Genomic DNA, 15,937 nt, shown 5'->3' with positions numbered 1-15,937 from the left:
GGCGGCAGCGCGTTGCAGATATGAAATCATAGATAGAAATTTATGTATGTAGTTTTTAGTTCCCAGCTGTCGGGTGTTCGGGATCGACGGCCCACGATGTATAAGTATAAGTATGGGGGACGGACGTTCGTTCTGCAAGGCTCGCTTGAGTCACCACCTCGTATATACCCATGCCGCGTGGTAGGCTAGATCACGCCCTTCAGCCCACGGGTGGGCCCTACGTCCAGTTAAATGTGTATTATTCGATGTGATTATTAATGTGGAAATACTCAACTGCCATCAGGAGCCTGTGAAGCGTTTTTTTGACAAAAATTTCAAGATATCTAGTAGATGCAACAGAGTACTCTGTACTCTAACTTAATACTACTAACTAACTATATGTCAGACCATTTAATCCATGCTTAGTAACGCTCACTTATTGAAAACTTTTCTTTTCTTGAGATTTATTTCTCTGTCTCTTTATTTCTGATAATATGTATCAATATCAGAAATAATATCAGTAATAATAAAATATTAATTATAATTATTATATTATTTCAGATATATTGAATTTCCTGCAATCTCAGCTGTATACAATCGGACGAGAGAGGAGTGGCCAGTTAAGAAGATACTGCATTCTCAGATTCAAGTGCAAGGGGATGAAGAGATTCTGAAGAATCATGTCTCATCTCATGAGAGTCTACCTGGCAACTGTGAAGCAATCTGATTCCAGGTTGCAAGAAATTGGTCGGAGAATTCCATGCAGAATGGAAGCACAAGTGTCCTTCATTGACTACTCCGGCAGGCTATAGACATTTTAAGCAAAGACGGGGATCACGCAGGGACGGTAGACGTAAGATTGTAAAGTCGAGTGATTAGAATCTTCATCACTGCTCGGAACTTTCTCATTGACAGTGATGGTAGCTCTATAGCTCTCTAAATAGGTTCTTCATGAGAATCGTTCTCTCTGATGAATAGAACAATTTCATAGTTATTTGAGCATTGTTATCTCTGATTTTTTCTTTTAAAAATTTAATTTCCTGCTTTGCAGGGAACGCCCATTTTTGCATCCACTCAGACTCAACAACATCCCGAATGGTTGCCCTGTCACTTGGTAAATATTGAAGCATCATCTGAATCATATGCAGGAAAGCCTTCTTCTCCCCCTCCCCCTGCTCTTCCATGTCTGATCGCCGCCGAGCTGCATTAACAAATCAATCATACCGTTCTTCCAGGCTATCAGCCGCTATCTTGGAAAGGAGCACCAGTCATGATATCAATAGTTGCATCCTCATTAAAAAAATCGGCTTTGGACTCCCATTGTGACCACCATGGATCAGGGAGCTTTCCCAGAACACTGACTTGATCCTGGAGTATGCCTCCACCTAAGGTACTAAAGGGGCCCCCACTACCAATGATTTCAAATATAGTACATCCAAGGGTCCAAATTTCGCTGGGGAATGAAAGGTTATATTCATCATTTTGTTTGTCAAGAAAGACTGCATCAAACTACAACTAGCTGTTTCCATGACCAGGCAATTGTGAGCTCCATTGGGACCAATTTCAATGAAATTGTCCAGCAGCTGTCTGATCACATGGGTGTGGAGGAAGATGTTTTAGAATATCTACTTCCTGAGACTTTGAGACAGAATCAGCGGATTTTATTTTGATAGCAACTAACTCCTGTTGCTTCTGGTCAGCAGCCAGCCATACTGTAGAGCTGCCACCAAATCCGAGATTCTGGACAATAGAGTAACATCCATCACAGAGTCGATCACCAAGCTTTAAAGGATAAAAGCCACCTGGACAGTACCGCTCTAGCCGTTCGCAATCCTCAATGTATTTGTACTTCGGGGCTTTGTACTTCGGGGCAAGTTTCAGAAGCTACAGGGCTTTTGTCCCTCTTGTGTCGAGGCCGTGAGGTGTGGAATGTTTTTAAAATAGTGGGTGTGCATTTCTCTTGTGAGAGATGCCTTGATGGTACCAATGTTACAATGGATGGGAAGTGACGTCTCCATGTAAAGTGTAAAAGACACGAATTGATAGGGATCATTTCGTAGGAACCCTGGAGAGAAACGAAGCTGGCGTGATCTCCGCGTTTATCTGTAGGATAGTTGAAGGTTGTATTGATAAGAGCTATCTACAAAGAGCTTAAATAGTGGTTGGTCACGTGATCTAGGGAGATCGCCACAGCCAATAGCCGCAACGGCCGTAACGGCCAACATTATCGGCTCCTTCGACCGTTTTTTCTGACTAAGCAAATATGATCCAAACAAACATATTGACACAACGTGTAACTATAACAGCCTTTATATATTTTTCAATCTCTTGAGATCTTTCAATCATCTTAAGATAACTAGATGATAACATATGAATGATGATGAAAAAAATGTGAGAATTGGCAAAGTGATGATATTTTGCATAGTGGATAGTGGTGGTTTAACCAACCCACTATTAGGGATTAATCTATTAATAACTAGTAACTAATGGGAGGTAAGGAGGTAGTCAGTTTGCTTGGCACAGTTAACATCTTCGAAAAGATCGAACTACGCTGTACACACCGCTATCAACACCCTCGTTGCGCTCTCCCTTCAGCATCCCTTCAGCATCATGGAGCGAGGCTAATACAAATTTACGATGTGAATATCCAACAACGCTGGAAAATAAGTCCAATTGTGTGCGGAATCCTATTTTTGCAGCGAAACAATGTCCCTTCGAAAACCTCCGTCCAGCTCGTCGCTTCTCTCGCCAGCCGCATACGACGATGATGTTCGTTCTCTGAGATCACTGTCGGATCAGGACTCGGACTCGGAAGATGATGAGCTTGTAAAAGGCTCTAGGACGACCTTGGAGTTGTCCCAGCACGATAGAACTGTTCTGGAGGAGGAGGAAGAACGTGAGCGGCTGCTCGTAAAGAAGAGCCCAACGCATGGGCTCCGGAGAATATTTGGTCATGAAAATGGCAACAGCGTGCGCATTGGGAAACAGGAGAGGAGAAGACAGCGGCGTTTACAGCGAAGAGCAGAACGGATAAAGAGCATGGGCGACAAAGGAGAGGAAGAGGGCCTCATGTTCGAAATGGAAGAAGGCACCTTTCATGACGATGCAAGCTCCGACTCATCAGCGGCATCATCGGATTTGGTCCATGTTACGGTAGGTAGTTGTAACTACAAATCAGTATGTATTCTTTATGTTTATTCCCTCTTTGATCGCCTCCATGAGGCGCAATATCTTGCCGGCCGTGCGATTGCTGGCCTACCGGGGAACTAACTCATTTATTTTCGACTTTAGTCCAGAAGTTCATGGTGTTGGAAATTAGCCCTGTTATCTTTGAGTATTATAATTCTATTCCTTATTCTCTTCTTGGGCGCGTACAAGGAGTCAATTGGTTTCCGAACCTCTCGCCGGCAACGCACTATTTTATCGAATGGTACTTCTCTTTTCCTCCCAACGACGATTCTTATCTCCTTGGATGGATTTCGAGCCGACTTTCTCAATCGCGGTCTTACCCCAATGCTCAATTCATTTATCGCTAACGGAGTGTCCCCGTCATACATGCTTCCCAGTTTCCCTAGCGTAACTTTTCCTAACCACTTTACCCTGGTGACTGGGCTTCACCCTGAAAGCCATGGTATTGTGGGTAACACCTTCTGGGATCCTGCCCTTGGGGAAGAGTTTTATTATACTGATCCTGCCAGAAGCATGCAGCCGAAGTGGTGGAATGCAGAGCCATTGTGGGTGACAGCTGAAAAGCAGGGCGTTCGGACAGCCATCCATATGTGGCCAGGTTCCGAAGCCCACATCGGCAGCATTGAACCCACGTACCTTGATAAATACAATGGGAAGGAAGACTTGGTTCAAAAAGCCAACCGAGTGATCTCATTTTTGGACTTGCCGGGCGACAAAGAAGCTGAAGACTTGCCACCAACCACTAGTAGACGGCCGCAACTCATAGCCGCATATGTGCCTAACATCGATGCGGATGGACATACTTTTGGCCCGAATAGCACTGAAATCCGAAATACGATAGCTCAGGTAGATCAAATGCTTGCAAATATTTTCCAGGGGCTTCATGACCGTAATCTGACTAACATCGTCAATGTGGTCATTGTATCTGACCATGGCATGGCAACCACCTCAACGGATCGCTTGGTCCAGTTGGAGGATCTAATCAATATTGATTTGGTGGATCGCCTCGATGGGTGGCCCCTCCGGGGCATACGGCCCAAACGGCCTGAAGACCTCGAAACCCTCAAGCAGCAGCTAGCTGAATCATCCAAGCCATATCGCGATTCAATCGAAGTTTACACCCGGGAAACGATGCCTGATCGCTATCACTTCTCCCGTAACGATCGTATCGCACCGCTATGGGTAATACCCAAAACAGGGTGGGCCATTGTTGAAAGAACGAGTTTCGATGTTAAGGAGGCAAAAAAGAACAACGAAGTTTATCACCCGAGAGGCCTACATGGATATGACCACGAGCACCCTCTCATGAGATCCATTTTTGTTGCTCGCGGCCCCAAGTTCCCTCACAACCCAAATAGTCGTATGAAAAATTTCCGTAAGTCTCATCCGTCACAAACATTGCTGCTGAGTGAATACTAACTAAAGAATGCGCGCCAGAAAATATCGAAGTATATAATATCGTCTGCGATTCCTTAGAAATAGAACCCCATCCAAATAACGGGACTCTCCGCCTCCCTCTAAATCCTATAGGTCTTCATTCTCCAGAAAATTCTCCAGGTGCCGAAACCCCAGACGATCCGCCTATTAGCACGAGCCCTAGCAATGCTGCTATTACCTCCAAGCCTCATACAGATGCACCCAACCAGCCACCAGTAACGATATCTGCCGATGCCCCAGACCCGACCTCTATATCCGAAAATGGTGGGCAAGACAGCGACGCCTCTTCTAAGAGCTCACCATCCCTGTGGGATAAACTTCTCGATAAAATCGAACAGCTAAAGAATTGGACCCAAGGACTTCTAGAATCTATCGATGGATGACATATCATGTCTCCATTTTCCATTTACTTTGGGGGATATGACGTCTCCGCCGATCTTGTACACTTGATATATTACCTCTTGTTTGTCTCAATTACCGATACGATACCCAGCACAGTTGCACACCGTAACATTGATTTTTGCCAAACTTCGTCGTTGCATGTATCTGCGTCCTTTACCACTTTGGTTTAGATTTTTTTGGAGTTTTGGAATTGTTTTTGTTCTCTGCATCTGTTCCTATTGTTCCTAGACTGATTGATGTGCGGCTCAATTTGATAGCTCGTAGTCGACAGATATCTTGTTGCCTTTGCCCCATACTCCCTCTCGACTTTCCTTGCGTTTCCTCCTTCGAAGCGTTTTGTTTGTATACTTGAAAGATAGTTTGACTTTGTTTTACTTGTCATAGCTGGCTACTTGTTTAAATTTAAATTTCCCTTTCTGATTTTCTTATTTTTATTTTACATTAGGTGTCTGGCGAACAGGAGTATGAATGATGAGAGTTATATTTTTCAGCTATTGCATGAACTTCGTCTAATTACAGGAGTCTTTTCGCGTGAGGTTGTTTGGGTGCGTTTTGCAACGCGGCCTGGGACTGGGCTTGGAACTCGGGTCCGGTGGTTGATATCAGCGCTTGGGGTTTTGACTTGGTAGAGTCGTTTCTGTTTTGACTGTGTTTTCCCGCGGAGTATTTGAATTCTCTATCTAATTGACTATAGATGGCCCGGTATATGCCCGGGGGGGTGTGGAGGGGTGTGAGCAATAGTGCAATTTCCTGGCTTTATCTCGCTGCTTGACCCTCTTCCGTCCTCATCTGGCTCCACATGCAAATCATTTTTCATGATCAGTTTTGCCATCACTATCACTGCTGAAGCGACAAATCCAGCTTTGCCATGCTGGTGACTGAAATTTCGGCGCGTTCTCTGAACATCCCTACTGCGACAACTCGTTGCGGTAGGGATATAGTTGCTCCGGCATCGTGTTAAAGTACACTGTGGAAGCAAAGTAAACCCATATTCCCGGTTCTAATGAGCGGATGACATATCTGGCGGCGACGAAAATTGCTGAAATTCCAATGAGATAGTAGAAGCATAGAGAAGTCAGGAATGGCGGGACATCCCTAGGCGTTCTAGGGTGAGAGAGATCCAACCAGTTCACGGTTGGCCGTTCCTTACCAGCACAAGCACTGTTCTCCAAACAGCTGCGGCTAACGATGTCATCCAGGATAGTTAACTCAGTTACAGCCCGTAGTTAAGCAGTTAGTTGTGGTCATCTTGGACGCTAGTCAAGGAGAAGTATGGAGTAGCACCGTGTGGAGGGCTGTTTTCGGTCTCTACATATTCGCTGCGTATATACATAAAAATTGCCCAAAAATTTGGATGACCACAGGAATTCAGAAGACTGGCTTTTACACCCATCTTCCACGGATATTGAACTGTGCCTAGAAAAAGATTTCACGGGGTTTTTAAATGAGAGCAGGCATGGCTACACTCGCCTGCATTTTAAACCGATCGAGTCGTATGTTGGAAAAAGTTCTGTTGCGGGAATAAATTATCTATGAATATCATTGGTTGATTTGGATATTCAAAAGTCGAATAAGCTAAACTAAGTATCATAACATAGGAAAGAGGAAAAATGAGTAGTAAATCCAATTCGTGTGGTAGCGATAGATATACTTCATAACAAGGATCTCGGACCAGAATAATTCCTCAAGGGCATCGGTCCCCATATTGGGCTTCTCACCAAGCCATTGATGTGGCCAGGTAAGGAATGATTACTGCCCGGGTAGCCTAACCTCGTCGCCGGAACCAGATCGAATTTGACTGACCTCGCTGTCCGCAAAACATCGGCCACTTTCAATGGCTTACGGATCTCGCCGTCCCTGGTGAAGAGATCCCAAAGATGCTTGGGATAAGCCGGTGGTATCCCCCAGTTAGTCATCGCTATAATCGGTGTAGCTTTAGTTTTGGGGTCGGTTGAGAAGGGGGCTTGGGTGCGGACGATGTGGGTTATATCTGGGCCGTGAACAACATCTCGTCCAACCTGGAACACCAGTACGTAGTAAAGTGTCAGATGAGCAGACTCGATGTAAATGGTCTGAGGACTTCCATATAGCGATTGATGCATGAAATGCACAATTTTTAGGCCACACGTGAAAGGTTTCTGTAGTCTGGTCAGAGGCACTCACATCCATGTAGATGATATCTGGCCTTGTCAAATGCTGGCCATGGATGCACCGCCCCAAGTATTCTAAGGCTTGCTGATCGTTGCTAGCCACGTCACGAGTAATACCCCTTATTTCGAGCATTTTCCCCAGGAGGCGCTGATTAACTTGACTATTGTCATTGTCAGAGTAGATGCTGGTGTCCGACTGGCAGCGCACTTATAACTGACTACATCATACACTTTGGCAAACCATAAGAAGAGGGCAAAGGTAATTCTTGCACATACTTTTCCACAACAATGAGAGCATGCATTTTGGACGATTCGGTATATTCTGTATTCTGAAGGGTAAGTCGGTAGCGATGGAATAGGATGGCTCGTCTAGCTGGTGAAGGGCTGGAAGACCTAGGTGTACATATACTTCAGCAATTATTCTGACATCAATCTTTCTTCAGAAGCATATCACGCCGGCTTTGTTGAAGACCTATTAACTCTAATGGGGCTGTCGGTATTGCGATATAACATCATAAAAGACTTAATATCTTGAGGCTCAGTTTCAGCCCCTGAACAGAGCGACGTCATCTCACTAGTGCCAAACCGCAGCTAATTATAGTGTCGTTGTCACTTGGCGTTTGCACAGAGATCAAGGCGCCGAACAGCCTCCACGCGAACATTCAGAATATATAATCGAGTTCGAAACCCGGAAGAGCTGTGCTGGACGGAACCGTAGCCCCTGCCCTTAATTCTGGCTACCCTAACAAGGCGGTTCTTATTCCCAAGGAGCCGCGGGTAATTAGTATTATTTAACCATTATAAATAATTGAAAGATGGTGTAGTCCACCAAGCTTACTGTGTGTAGAAGAGAAAATGTGAATTGTGGAAAAAATATAATAGTGATTATGAATTATGGGCACATGCGGATTTACCCTGGCCTGGGTAGCCTCAGATATTAGACGAGGTATTGAAGGCCCGAGGGGTAGCATTCTTGGAAGGTTGAAAGCTACTCCTTCGGGGGACTTCAGCCTAAGGATAGTTACTAGATAGTTAGGAGATTCAAGAATTCGAGTGGGTCAGTTGAAATTGCGATCAGACAAGTTTTTACGGACAATTTTCTTCATGCCATTTTCATTGCCTGAGAAAGTTGCTCCGCCATGGTCATATGAAGGCTGGGCTTTCCGGCGGAAAAAAAAAAAAAAAAAAAAAAAAAAAAAAAAAAAAAAAAAAAGTGGTAATGGAAGCTGAAAAAAATTATCAAAATAAATAAAATAAAATAAATAAAATAAAATAAAATAAAATAAAAGAGCAACAGAAATCTGATTCTTCCTTGCGTTATTTGCTTTTCTTCGGCAGATTCAAGCCCCACACTCAAGATAATCTCATCTGATAAAAGGCTTTACATACGTACAGTGCGTATGTACACATACAGGACCTGGTACCGAAACAGCCCCGTTAAGCCGGTGTCAGAATGGTAATACGACTAGTAACACTTCTGGTATAGAGAGTATCTAGTAAAGTAAATTACTTGGGATGTAAACTTCATATTCGGGGAACGGAAATGACGTATTAAAATGTAATACCAATCTGGACACGGATCAGATAAGTTTAACTCGGGCCATTCTCCTGTACCACACATTCGTTTCCAACAAATCTCGGATCAGATAAGGAGACGGCAAAGGAGCTCCCGGGAACATGCCATTTGGTATGCCTCAGGTGAACCCGTTTGCATCCACGGGTGCTTGGGCCCGCTGCAGATGCATGGGAAAAGTGTTGCCAAGTGTGATTCGGGGAGTTAATTACGGAGTGGTTGTTTTCTGGTGAGCTCCACTTAGGGGGGTTCTTTCAAACCTACGATACCGGGTTTACTCCCGTAGTAGCAATTATTGCCAGTCAGGAAGCCTTAAATTCGGATCGCAAGATGTTCCAAGTTCCCCCCCACAAAGGGAAGGTCTTTCTCCCTCTGAACTCTTTACTCTGCTCTGCTATTTACTATCCTGTGCTCAGTCCACCAAACCATGCTGTCGCTTTCCTATCAGGGCATACCCACCTATATTCAGTCAATTATCTCACCCGTTGTTAGCGCCCTCTTTCCCCACGGTTTATTCCAACGGCAACCTCTTACCATGCCCAGCAACGAAGGATCTGTAGGCTCGTCCAGCACCACAATTCCGAAAAGAGTCCTCGTGATAGGCGGTTCATATTCTGGGCTTGCCGCAGCTCTGAACCTGTTGGACCTGTGCCAAGGTCGAGATTGTCGATTTGCTGGCGCCTCTAACACCGAGGCTGTTCAGCCCGCAGAAACAAGAGAGAAAGTCCCAGTACAGATAACCATCGTGGATGAAAGAGATGGTTACTGTAAGTCGACTGGCAGTCCCCGCCAATCAATGCATGTGAAACTGAAAACTAACAAAACGGAAATCGTTCACAAAAGTCCATCTTATTGGGACTCCACGCGCCTTCGCATCGGAAGAGTATGCTTCATTCTCCTGGAGAAAGTTCGCCGACATTCCCGCCCTGCAGACACCAGCCATAAAATTCATACAGGGAAGCGTTACTGGCGTGGACTGTGAGCGAAAGATCTCTACGATCAAGGAGGCCGGCACCAACAAGGAAATCACCCAAAAGTATGACTACTTAGTTGCAAGCTCTGGGTTGAGACGAACTTGGCCGAGTGCGCCAGAATCCCGGAATAAGGATGACTATTTCAGGGAGGTAGAGGGACATATTGCGAAAACAAAGCTGGCCCAAGAGTCCGTCGTTGTCATCGGTGGTGGTGAGTTCCCCAATCCAATGAGATACACAGTGTTGGTATGTCTAATGAGGCATCACACATTAACTGGGGGAATAATTTCTACAGGAGCCGTCGGCATCGAAATAGCAAGCGAGTTGAAAGAGATGCATCCAAACCTAAAGGTCATCCTAATCCACTCAAGGGACAAGCTTCTGTCATCGGAACCTCTTCCTGACGAATTCCGTGATCGGGCCCTCGAGCTACTCCATGATACTGGCGTCGAAACGATCATGGGCTCACGGGTAATCGACACAACCCAGGCTCAGCTAAACGGGAACATAACCCCAAGCTACACACTCACATTAGCAAACGGACGTACGGTAAAGGCAGGATACGTGATCAATGCCATATCGAAATACAGCCCAACAACCACATATCTGCCCAGCTCTGTGCTTGACAAAGAAGGCTATGTGAAAGTCAATCCAACGTAAGGAGCATCTCCCCACACAACTACGTGGACAACATAGGAGTTCATATCGCAACTAACATAATACCGATAGTCTAAACTTCATCGACGAAGTTCCTAATGCTCAATACCACTTCGCAGCGGGGGATCTGGCCCTGTTGTCTGGTATCAAAAGAGCCGGGCGGGCAATGTATCACGGGCACTACGCCGGGATGAACATTTACCAGCGGATGCTAAACGAACGATTCGGGACGCCGCCGAAATTTTCCGAAGTGGCACACTTGCCGCCGTCCATGGCGATAGCTGTGGGGAAGAATACTGTCGCCTGCGGCCCCGAAGGCGTGGTGTCAGGAGAGGAAATCGCGAAAGTTTATTTTGAAGATGACTTAGGATTTGGGAGTATGTCTTCGCCTCTCTTCTGTTTGCTGCGGATCGTGTCTACATATACGAGTGGTTTACTAATATTATAACAATAAATTAGTTTGCTGGAATTACCTAAAGCTCGGAGAGGCGGCGGAGTCTTGACGTTTGCGTTTATTCATGGGATGACTTAGGCTTGCTCTCTAGGCCCTATGGTGTTTTGGCGTCCAGGCGAGATATAATGATAGTCAGGGTATAGGTTTCATTATGTGAAGGGCTACATTTTATGGGATAATCAACGGGTCAATTAGAAATTGAATATATCAGTTTATGGTAAATAATTTTCTCTTTTCGTATCTTGGTGCTTCAAGAAATGTTTCCTGTTCTAGGAGAAGTAGATATGTAGTTACGTTTGGAGATTTATTTTTGCCAATATAGGCATAGAATTTAATAATAAAGTAGTGTATAAAGGAGTATCTAGTAGCATTATTATTATAAAAGTTGTATCTGAAATTGTAACGAAATCGCCGTAGAACAAACTCTATGTTCGATGCAAAACGCAAAAAAGCTCAGTAATAAATCAACAGGTTAAAACTTTCGCCCAATATTACTCAAAGGCTTGATGCAATGCATTTATTTTATAGCTTTCGCTGCGCTCTGCTAACTCCGTATGTGTGCCTTGATCAGTGCATCTTCCATCCTCGATAAGGAAGATGACATCTGCTTTCCGAATCGTATAAAGCCTATGCGCGATGGCAATCACAGTCATGCCTTTGGTGGCTTTCTCTAAGCCGGCTTGGAGAAGCTGTTCAGATTCCGCATCGAGGGCACTCGTCGATTCGTCGAGTAGAAGGAGCTGAGGCTTCCGGACAAGAGCGCGGGCAATTGCGAGCCGCTGTTTCTGTCCACCTGAAAGCTGGTTTCCACCGGGTCCGCAGTTCGTGTCATACCCTTCCGGCAGACTAACAATGGTGTCGTGGATATTTGCCAAGCGGCAGGCTTCTTCGATTTCTGCGTCTGTTGGCTCGTGACCAGGACGGGCTCCAAGCGCAATATTGAACCGGATGGTGCCTTCGAAAAGGACACTATCCTGTGGGACAAGGGCGATGTTATCGCGGAAAGATACACCCTCGCGGCTTGAGATATCCTGGCCATCAATGTGAACACTGCCCGAGCTTGGTGTATATAACCTCTCGATGAGTGATATGATCGTCGATTTGCCGGCGCCGCTTGGGCCAACTAGCGCGGCAAACTGGCCTGGTTTGATACGGATATTGAGCCCATGAAGAACCGGAACCTCTTGACGTGCTGGGTAGGAGAACTTCACGTTGTTGAGAGAAACACTGATCCCTCCATGGGCTGAATCGGGGCGATTCTCTTTTGAATCAGGGCTCGCTTCGAGGTCATTGAGGCCCCGCTCCAGCGGTTGAATCGGCCCAGAGAGTTTCTTGGTCGATCCAAGGTCAAGGAGGTTCATAATCCGAGCAAGCGCGGTGAACGCGCGTGTCACGTCGGGAGCAAGCGTGAACATCTGGCCCCAAAGCTGTGCGCTGACCAGGAGAGCCATGAGCACAATAAAGAACTGTTTCTGCGAGTATTCCCCGGCAATAATTCTCCTTGCGCCCCACCAGTAGGCAAGTGCATATAGGAAATTGCTCAGGCCGTACGCGATCGCCAGCCAAAGGTTGGCATAGGCGCTCTGTTGTGCAATTTCCTTGGTCGGCCCTTTCAGTGAGCGTCGATATGTTCTCAAAATCTCATGTTCTAGGGAAAGAGAAGAAATAGTCTTGATCGAGTTGACGGCTTCAACTGTGATCCCGAGAGACTTCTCAAAGGCCTTTGAATGGCGTTCTTGGAAGCGTGCCATCGTCATCACTCGCATAACACCCGCACCCAGCATCAGAGGCACAACGGCCAGACAAACCAACGCAATCTTCCATGCAATCGCGTGGGATAATGCAATTGCTGCGACCACATTCACCAGTATAGCAATAATGGTACCTACTACGGACCCAGTGAGGCCGGACAGAGCATTACCATCCTGGGTGATGACCGAAAGTAAGAGAGTAGGACTTCTTCCATCTGACTGATGCCATTGCAAGTCCTGCTCCATGAGAGCCCTGAACGAGAGAACTCGAACTTTGTAGGTAATCTTTTCGGCCACCCAGCCGAATGCTGACCAGCTTCCCAGATTAGCGAAAAATTCGATGATAGCGAGGATGAAAAACATCAATCCGTAAAATCTGCCGGCAGACCTGATGGAATCTGCAGTTTCGCATGGACTCAGCGCGCCAATCGTGTTGCCGAAGATAATTGCAGAGGCGGAATATGTGCCTCCAACTACGAAAGCACAAGTCAATGCTACGAGAAGGAAGAGGATTTGCGGCCGGAACATTGGACCCAAGGCCTTCAGGGTTGACCATATCGATCGCTTCGCATTAATATCGCCGCAACTGCCTTCATCCATCTGCGTGGATGTCTCCAAAGAGCGTTTTTCGTCAAGACCAGCTTCGCCGATATGTGGACTATCGCCAGCTTTCTCGGTCATGTTGTCCAATGAATCTTTTGCTACCGACGAGTCACTCGAGATATCCTCCTCTTCTTCCGGACGAACATTGAGATTCTGTAGACGCACTAGACCAGCGTATGCGCCATCTCTTGCTATCAGTTCTGAATGAGTTCCCTGCTCAACAACTTTTCCTTGGTTCATAACGATAATATTATCGGCGTTCTTGATTGTGGAGAGACGATGAGCAATTGATATTAACGTCCTCCCGCTCATTACTCTCTCAATTGCAGACTGGACGCGTTGTTGACTGGTAGAATCTAGAGCGGCGGTCGCTTCATCGAGAATCAGAAGTTTCGGTTCTTTAACCAAAGCTCGAGCAATGGAAATTCTTTGCTTCTGGCCTCCAGATATCAAACTACCACTCGAGCCGACTAGAGTGCCATAGCCATCCTTTAGACGGCGGATAAAAACACTCGCGTCAGCGAGATATGCCGCCTTTTCCACCAGTTCTATGATTTCGACAATATCTGGCCCACGAATCTCTGCTTCTTTTGCCAGATCCTGTCCATTCCTAACGGCGGCTGCAAGATCGGAAAGCTTGTTTCCAAGCAAGGCCGATGTCAAGTGAGAGTGGGTTGGGGAATTTATTAGCCCTAAAGCAATATTCTCAAGAATGGACCTGTCGAGTAACGATGGCTCTTGTTGGACAAGGCTGAGGTTGCTTCGTAAGAATCGAACGTTCAGATCTTGGATGTTGTGTCCGTCAAAAGATACTTCTCCGCTTGCTGGATCATATAGGCGTGTTATTAGGCCTGCAACAGTGGATTTCCCGCTCCCGGATAGACCAACGATTGCAGTGTGCTGTCCAGCTGCACAAGATATCGAGACATCCTGTAGTACAGGTTTGTCTGGCCGGGATGGAAAGGCAAAGGAAACATTTTTCAGCTCAATATTACCCGAAGCGCTAGGGAGAGACCTCCCGACGCCTTCGGCTGTGCCATCTATTTTCGGTTGTCGGTTGATATCGGCTTCTAATTTTTCGAAGGTAACTCCTGCAGCATCAAAGACTTGAACAAAAGGAGCGACCTGGCTAAGGATCAAAGTAGCTGTTAAAAAGTTAAGTTAGCATGGAGGATGCTGGGTGTTGGATACTGGATACACGAATGCGAATATCTCACCATCAACCAATAAGAAAATCACTGTGTATGTAGTCCCGACTGTTGATCCGGGAGTACCAGAGGCAACCGCATCCGCGATCGTTCTAGAGCCTTGCCAGAACGCCAGGGCATTTGCGGAGAACGCGATAAAATACAGCAATCCTGACTGAGTGGCAACAGAAAGTGCCTTCCTAATTCCAGCTGCCTTTGCATCTCCCAGCAGACCAGCGAATTTTGATTCCAGCTTTGCGTTTGCGGAGAAAGCATGCACAACTGTTGCGTTCGACAGTGATTCCATCGCAACAGAGGATGCCCCAGCAACGTTCTTCAACATGGCTGCTGCATACTTCTGAGTATAGTAGCCGCCAACGAGTGACATGAGCAGATAGGCTGGTGTCAAAGACACTAATTCTCCACCTAGCTTGGGATCTTTGATGAAAGCGATGATATAAGCTGTGATGAAAAATGACACGCTATTGAGGACAACGCCGACCTTCTCAGAGGTCCCTTGTTGAATCGTCGTTATGTCACCAGTGAGCCGGGAGGCGGCTTCTCCCGCTGGCATATCGTCGAAGAATGAGACATCCTGTCGTAATAAGCTTTTGAAATACCGCTCGCGAAGCCGTTGGGCCAGACGTTCACCGAACAAGTTCCACGAAGCGACATAGATATACACCAAGGCAAAGTAGGCTATTCCAATATAGACGACTTTGAGGACCTTTTCATTGACTTCTGCTTGAATCGCCGCGCCGAATTGAGAATCCACGCTACAGGACGCAGAATTCAGATTGTCAACCAATTGGCCGAATAGAATGCCCATAAGAGGGAATGGCACGCCTGATGCAATCGCGGCTAGCAGGCCGACTATAAGGAGAGTGAGGTCAACTTTCGTCGGCTCCGCATAAACCAGAAGGCGGACATATCTAGTCGCCCTTCTAATAAACTGTGTAGTCACCTCAATAGTTAGCCACGCGCTCGACAGATGTCGTTGAGAAGGCTATTCTTACCTTTCGACCTTTCGCAGTCTCAGAATCGCCAGCAGCTACTTTCTCTGATGCTTCAGCCATGTCTGCGTTTAGGGGCAAGAGAACAAAGTCCTTTGCCTAGCTACCGTGATTTACAAGGTGATGGATATTTTTTCCGCAAGCATAACACTAGCAAAGAAATGATTCATGGCGAGAACAGAACTTACTTCTTGGTAGAGCTTGATGTCATACCAAGATGAGTGAACTTGACTGCTCTGAAGACTTCCTCTCATTTCTTTATTTTCACTTTTTGTGGGTCAATTGCGCCAACACTCAAGGGGGGCTGAGTTAGCCTGTTGAATGGACCATTGGTATCTGCAAAACGGATCTTATCAGATTCGTATCACGCTAGTAAACACCTGTATGCCAAAATACGGCCGGCGGGAGAGAAGGAAACGCCGAAACGGCGAATACATCAATACATCCTCACGTTTTGTTGTTACACTATGCAAATGTTGATACCGCGTGTAACAACGGACCCACATAGGAAGGATCAGATAAGTTTAATACGCCCGGTACCGGAGATTGATTCATCTTATCAGATCAA

The 15,937-nt window shown here is 46.1% G+C and overlaps 4 protein-coding genes across 6 annotated transcripts; 2 read left to right on the top strand and 2 right to left on the bottom strand.

Moving 5' to 3' along the window:
* Positions 1-2,310: 2,310 nt before the first annotated feature.
* On the top strand, positions 2,311-6,428 carry BDCG_08637. 2 transcript variants are annotated; one of them, XM_045424424.1, is made up of 4 exons: positions 2,311-2,370; positions 2,485-3,156; positions 3,271-4,543; positions 4,606-6,428. In XM_045424424.1, the coding sequence occupies exons 2-4, from the start codon at positions 2,686-2,688 to the stop codon at positions 4,986-4,988; spliced, it is 2,127 nt and encodes a 708-aa protein (XP_045282627.1). In that variant the 5' UTR covers positions 2,311-2,370; positions 2,485-2,685; the 3' UTR covers positions 4,989-6,428. The 2 variants fall into 2 exon arrangements, with proteins under 2 accessions (XP_045282627.1, XP_045273139.1); XM_045424425.1 differs by lacking the exon at positions 2,311-2,370 and having other exon boundaries at positions 2,445-3,132; positions 4,606-5,926.
* On the bottom strand, positions 5,424-8,317 carry BDCG_08636. Of its 2 annotated transcripts, XM_045424422.1 has the most exons (4): positions 7,996-8,317; positions 7,434-7,913; positions 7,171-7,318; positions 5,424-7,025 (listed from the first exon to the last, which is right to left on the bottom strand). In XM_045424422.1, the coding sequence occupies exons 2-4, from the start codon at positions 7,457-7,459 to the stop codon at positions 6,660-6,662; spliced, it is 540 nt and encodes a 179-aa protein (XP_045282625.1). In that variant the 5' UTR covers positions 7,460-7,913; positions 7,996-8,317; the 3' UTR covers positions 5,424-6,659. The 2 variants fall into 2 exon arrangements, with proteins under 2 accessions (XP_045282625.1, XP_045282626.1); XM_045424423.1 differs by having other exon boundaries at positions 5,521-7,025; positions 7,434-8,019.
* A 418-nt stretch (positions 8,318-8,735) lies between these two features.
* BDCG_08635 (uncharacterized protein) lies at positions 8,736-11,249 on the top strand. The gene is made up of 5 exons (XM_045424421.1): positions 8,736-9,497; positions 9,574-9,915; positions 10,000-10,360; positions 10,434-10,738; positions 10,821-11,249. Exons 1-5 carry the CDS (start codon positions 9,158-9,160, stop codon positions 10,862-10,864), a joined length of 1,392 nt encoding a protein of 463 aa, XP_045273138.1. The 5' UTR covers positions 8,736-9,157; the 3' UTR covers positions 10,865-11,249.
* On the bottom strand, positions 11,027-15,661 carry BDCG_08634 (ATPase). The gene is made up of 3 exons (XM_045424420.1): positions 15,373-15,661; positions 14,387-15,308; positions 11,027-14,314 (listed from the first exon to the last, which is right to left on the bottom strand). Exons 1-3 carry the CDS (start codon positions 15,430-15,432, stop codon positions 11,307-11,309), a joined length of 3,990 nt encoding a protein of 1,329 aa, XP_045273137.1. The 5' UTR covers positions 15,433-15,661; the 3' UTR covers positions 11,027-11,306.
* Between the last annotated feature and the right edge of the window lie 276 nt (positions 15,662-15,937).

This window comes from Blastomyces dermatitidis (assembly GCF_000003525.1).
Source record: "Blastomyces dermatitidis ER-3 genomic scaffold supercont1.11, whole genome shotgun sequence".
NCBI classification, from domain to species: Eukaryota; Fungi; Ascomycota; class Eurotiomycetes; order Onygenales; family Ajellomycetaceae; genus Blastomyces; species Blastomyces dermatitidis.
Note: the sequence above shows the minus strand (reverse complement) of the source record. Positions and strands in the feature narration are given on the sequence as shown.

Coding starts and splice junctions, on each gene's coding strand:
- BDCG_08636 (XM_045424422.1), bottom strand. CDS start 7,459: ATGCATGCTCTCATTGTTGTGGAAAA. Junction 7,319..7,433: donor GCTCTCATTGTTGTGGAAAA/GTATGTGCAAGA, acceptor CAATGACAATAG/TCAAGTTAATCAGCGCCTCC. Junction 7,026..7,170: donor CAGATATCATCTACATGGAT/GTGAGTGCCTCT, acceptor CTGGTGTTCCAG/GTTGGACGAGATGTTGTTCA.
- BDCG_08637 (XM_045424424.1), top strand. CDS start 2,686: ATGTCCCTTCGAAAACCTCCGTCCAGCTCGTCGCTTCTCTCGCCAGCC. Junction 3,157..3,270: donor GTAGTTGTAACTACAAATCA/GTATGTATTCTT, acceptor TTTCGACTTTAG/TCCAGAAGTTCATGGTGTTG. Junction 4,544..4,605: donor TAGTCGTATGAAAAATTTCC/GTAAGTCTCATC, acceptor AATGCGCGCCAG/AAAATATCGAAGTATATAAT.
- BDCG_08634 (XM_045424420.1), bottom strand. CDS start 15,432: ATGGCTGAAGCATCAGAGAAAGTAGCTGCTGGCGATTCTGAGACTGCG. Junction 15,309..15,372: donor AGACTGCGAAAGGTCGAAAG/GTAAGAATAGCC, acceptor GTGACTACACAG/TTTATTAGAAGGGCGACTAG. Junction 14,315..14,386: donor GATTTTCTTATTGGTTGATG/GTGAGATATTCG, acceptor ACTTTTTAACAG/CTACTTTGATCCTTAGCCAG.
- BDCG_08635 (XM_045424421.1), top strand. CDS start 9,158: ATGCTGTCGCTTTCCTATCAGGGCATACCCACCTATATTCAGTCAATT. Junction 9,916..9,999: donor CGTCGTTGTCATCGGTGGTG/GTGAGTTCCCCA, acceptor TAATTTCTACAG/GAGCCGTCGGCATCGAAATA. Junction 10,739..10,820: donor AGATGACTTAGGATTTGGGA/GTATGTCTTCGC, acceptor ACAATAAATTAG/TTTGCTGGAATTACCTAAAG.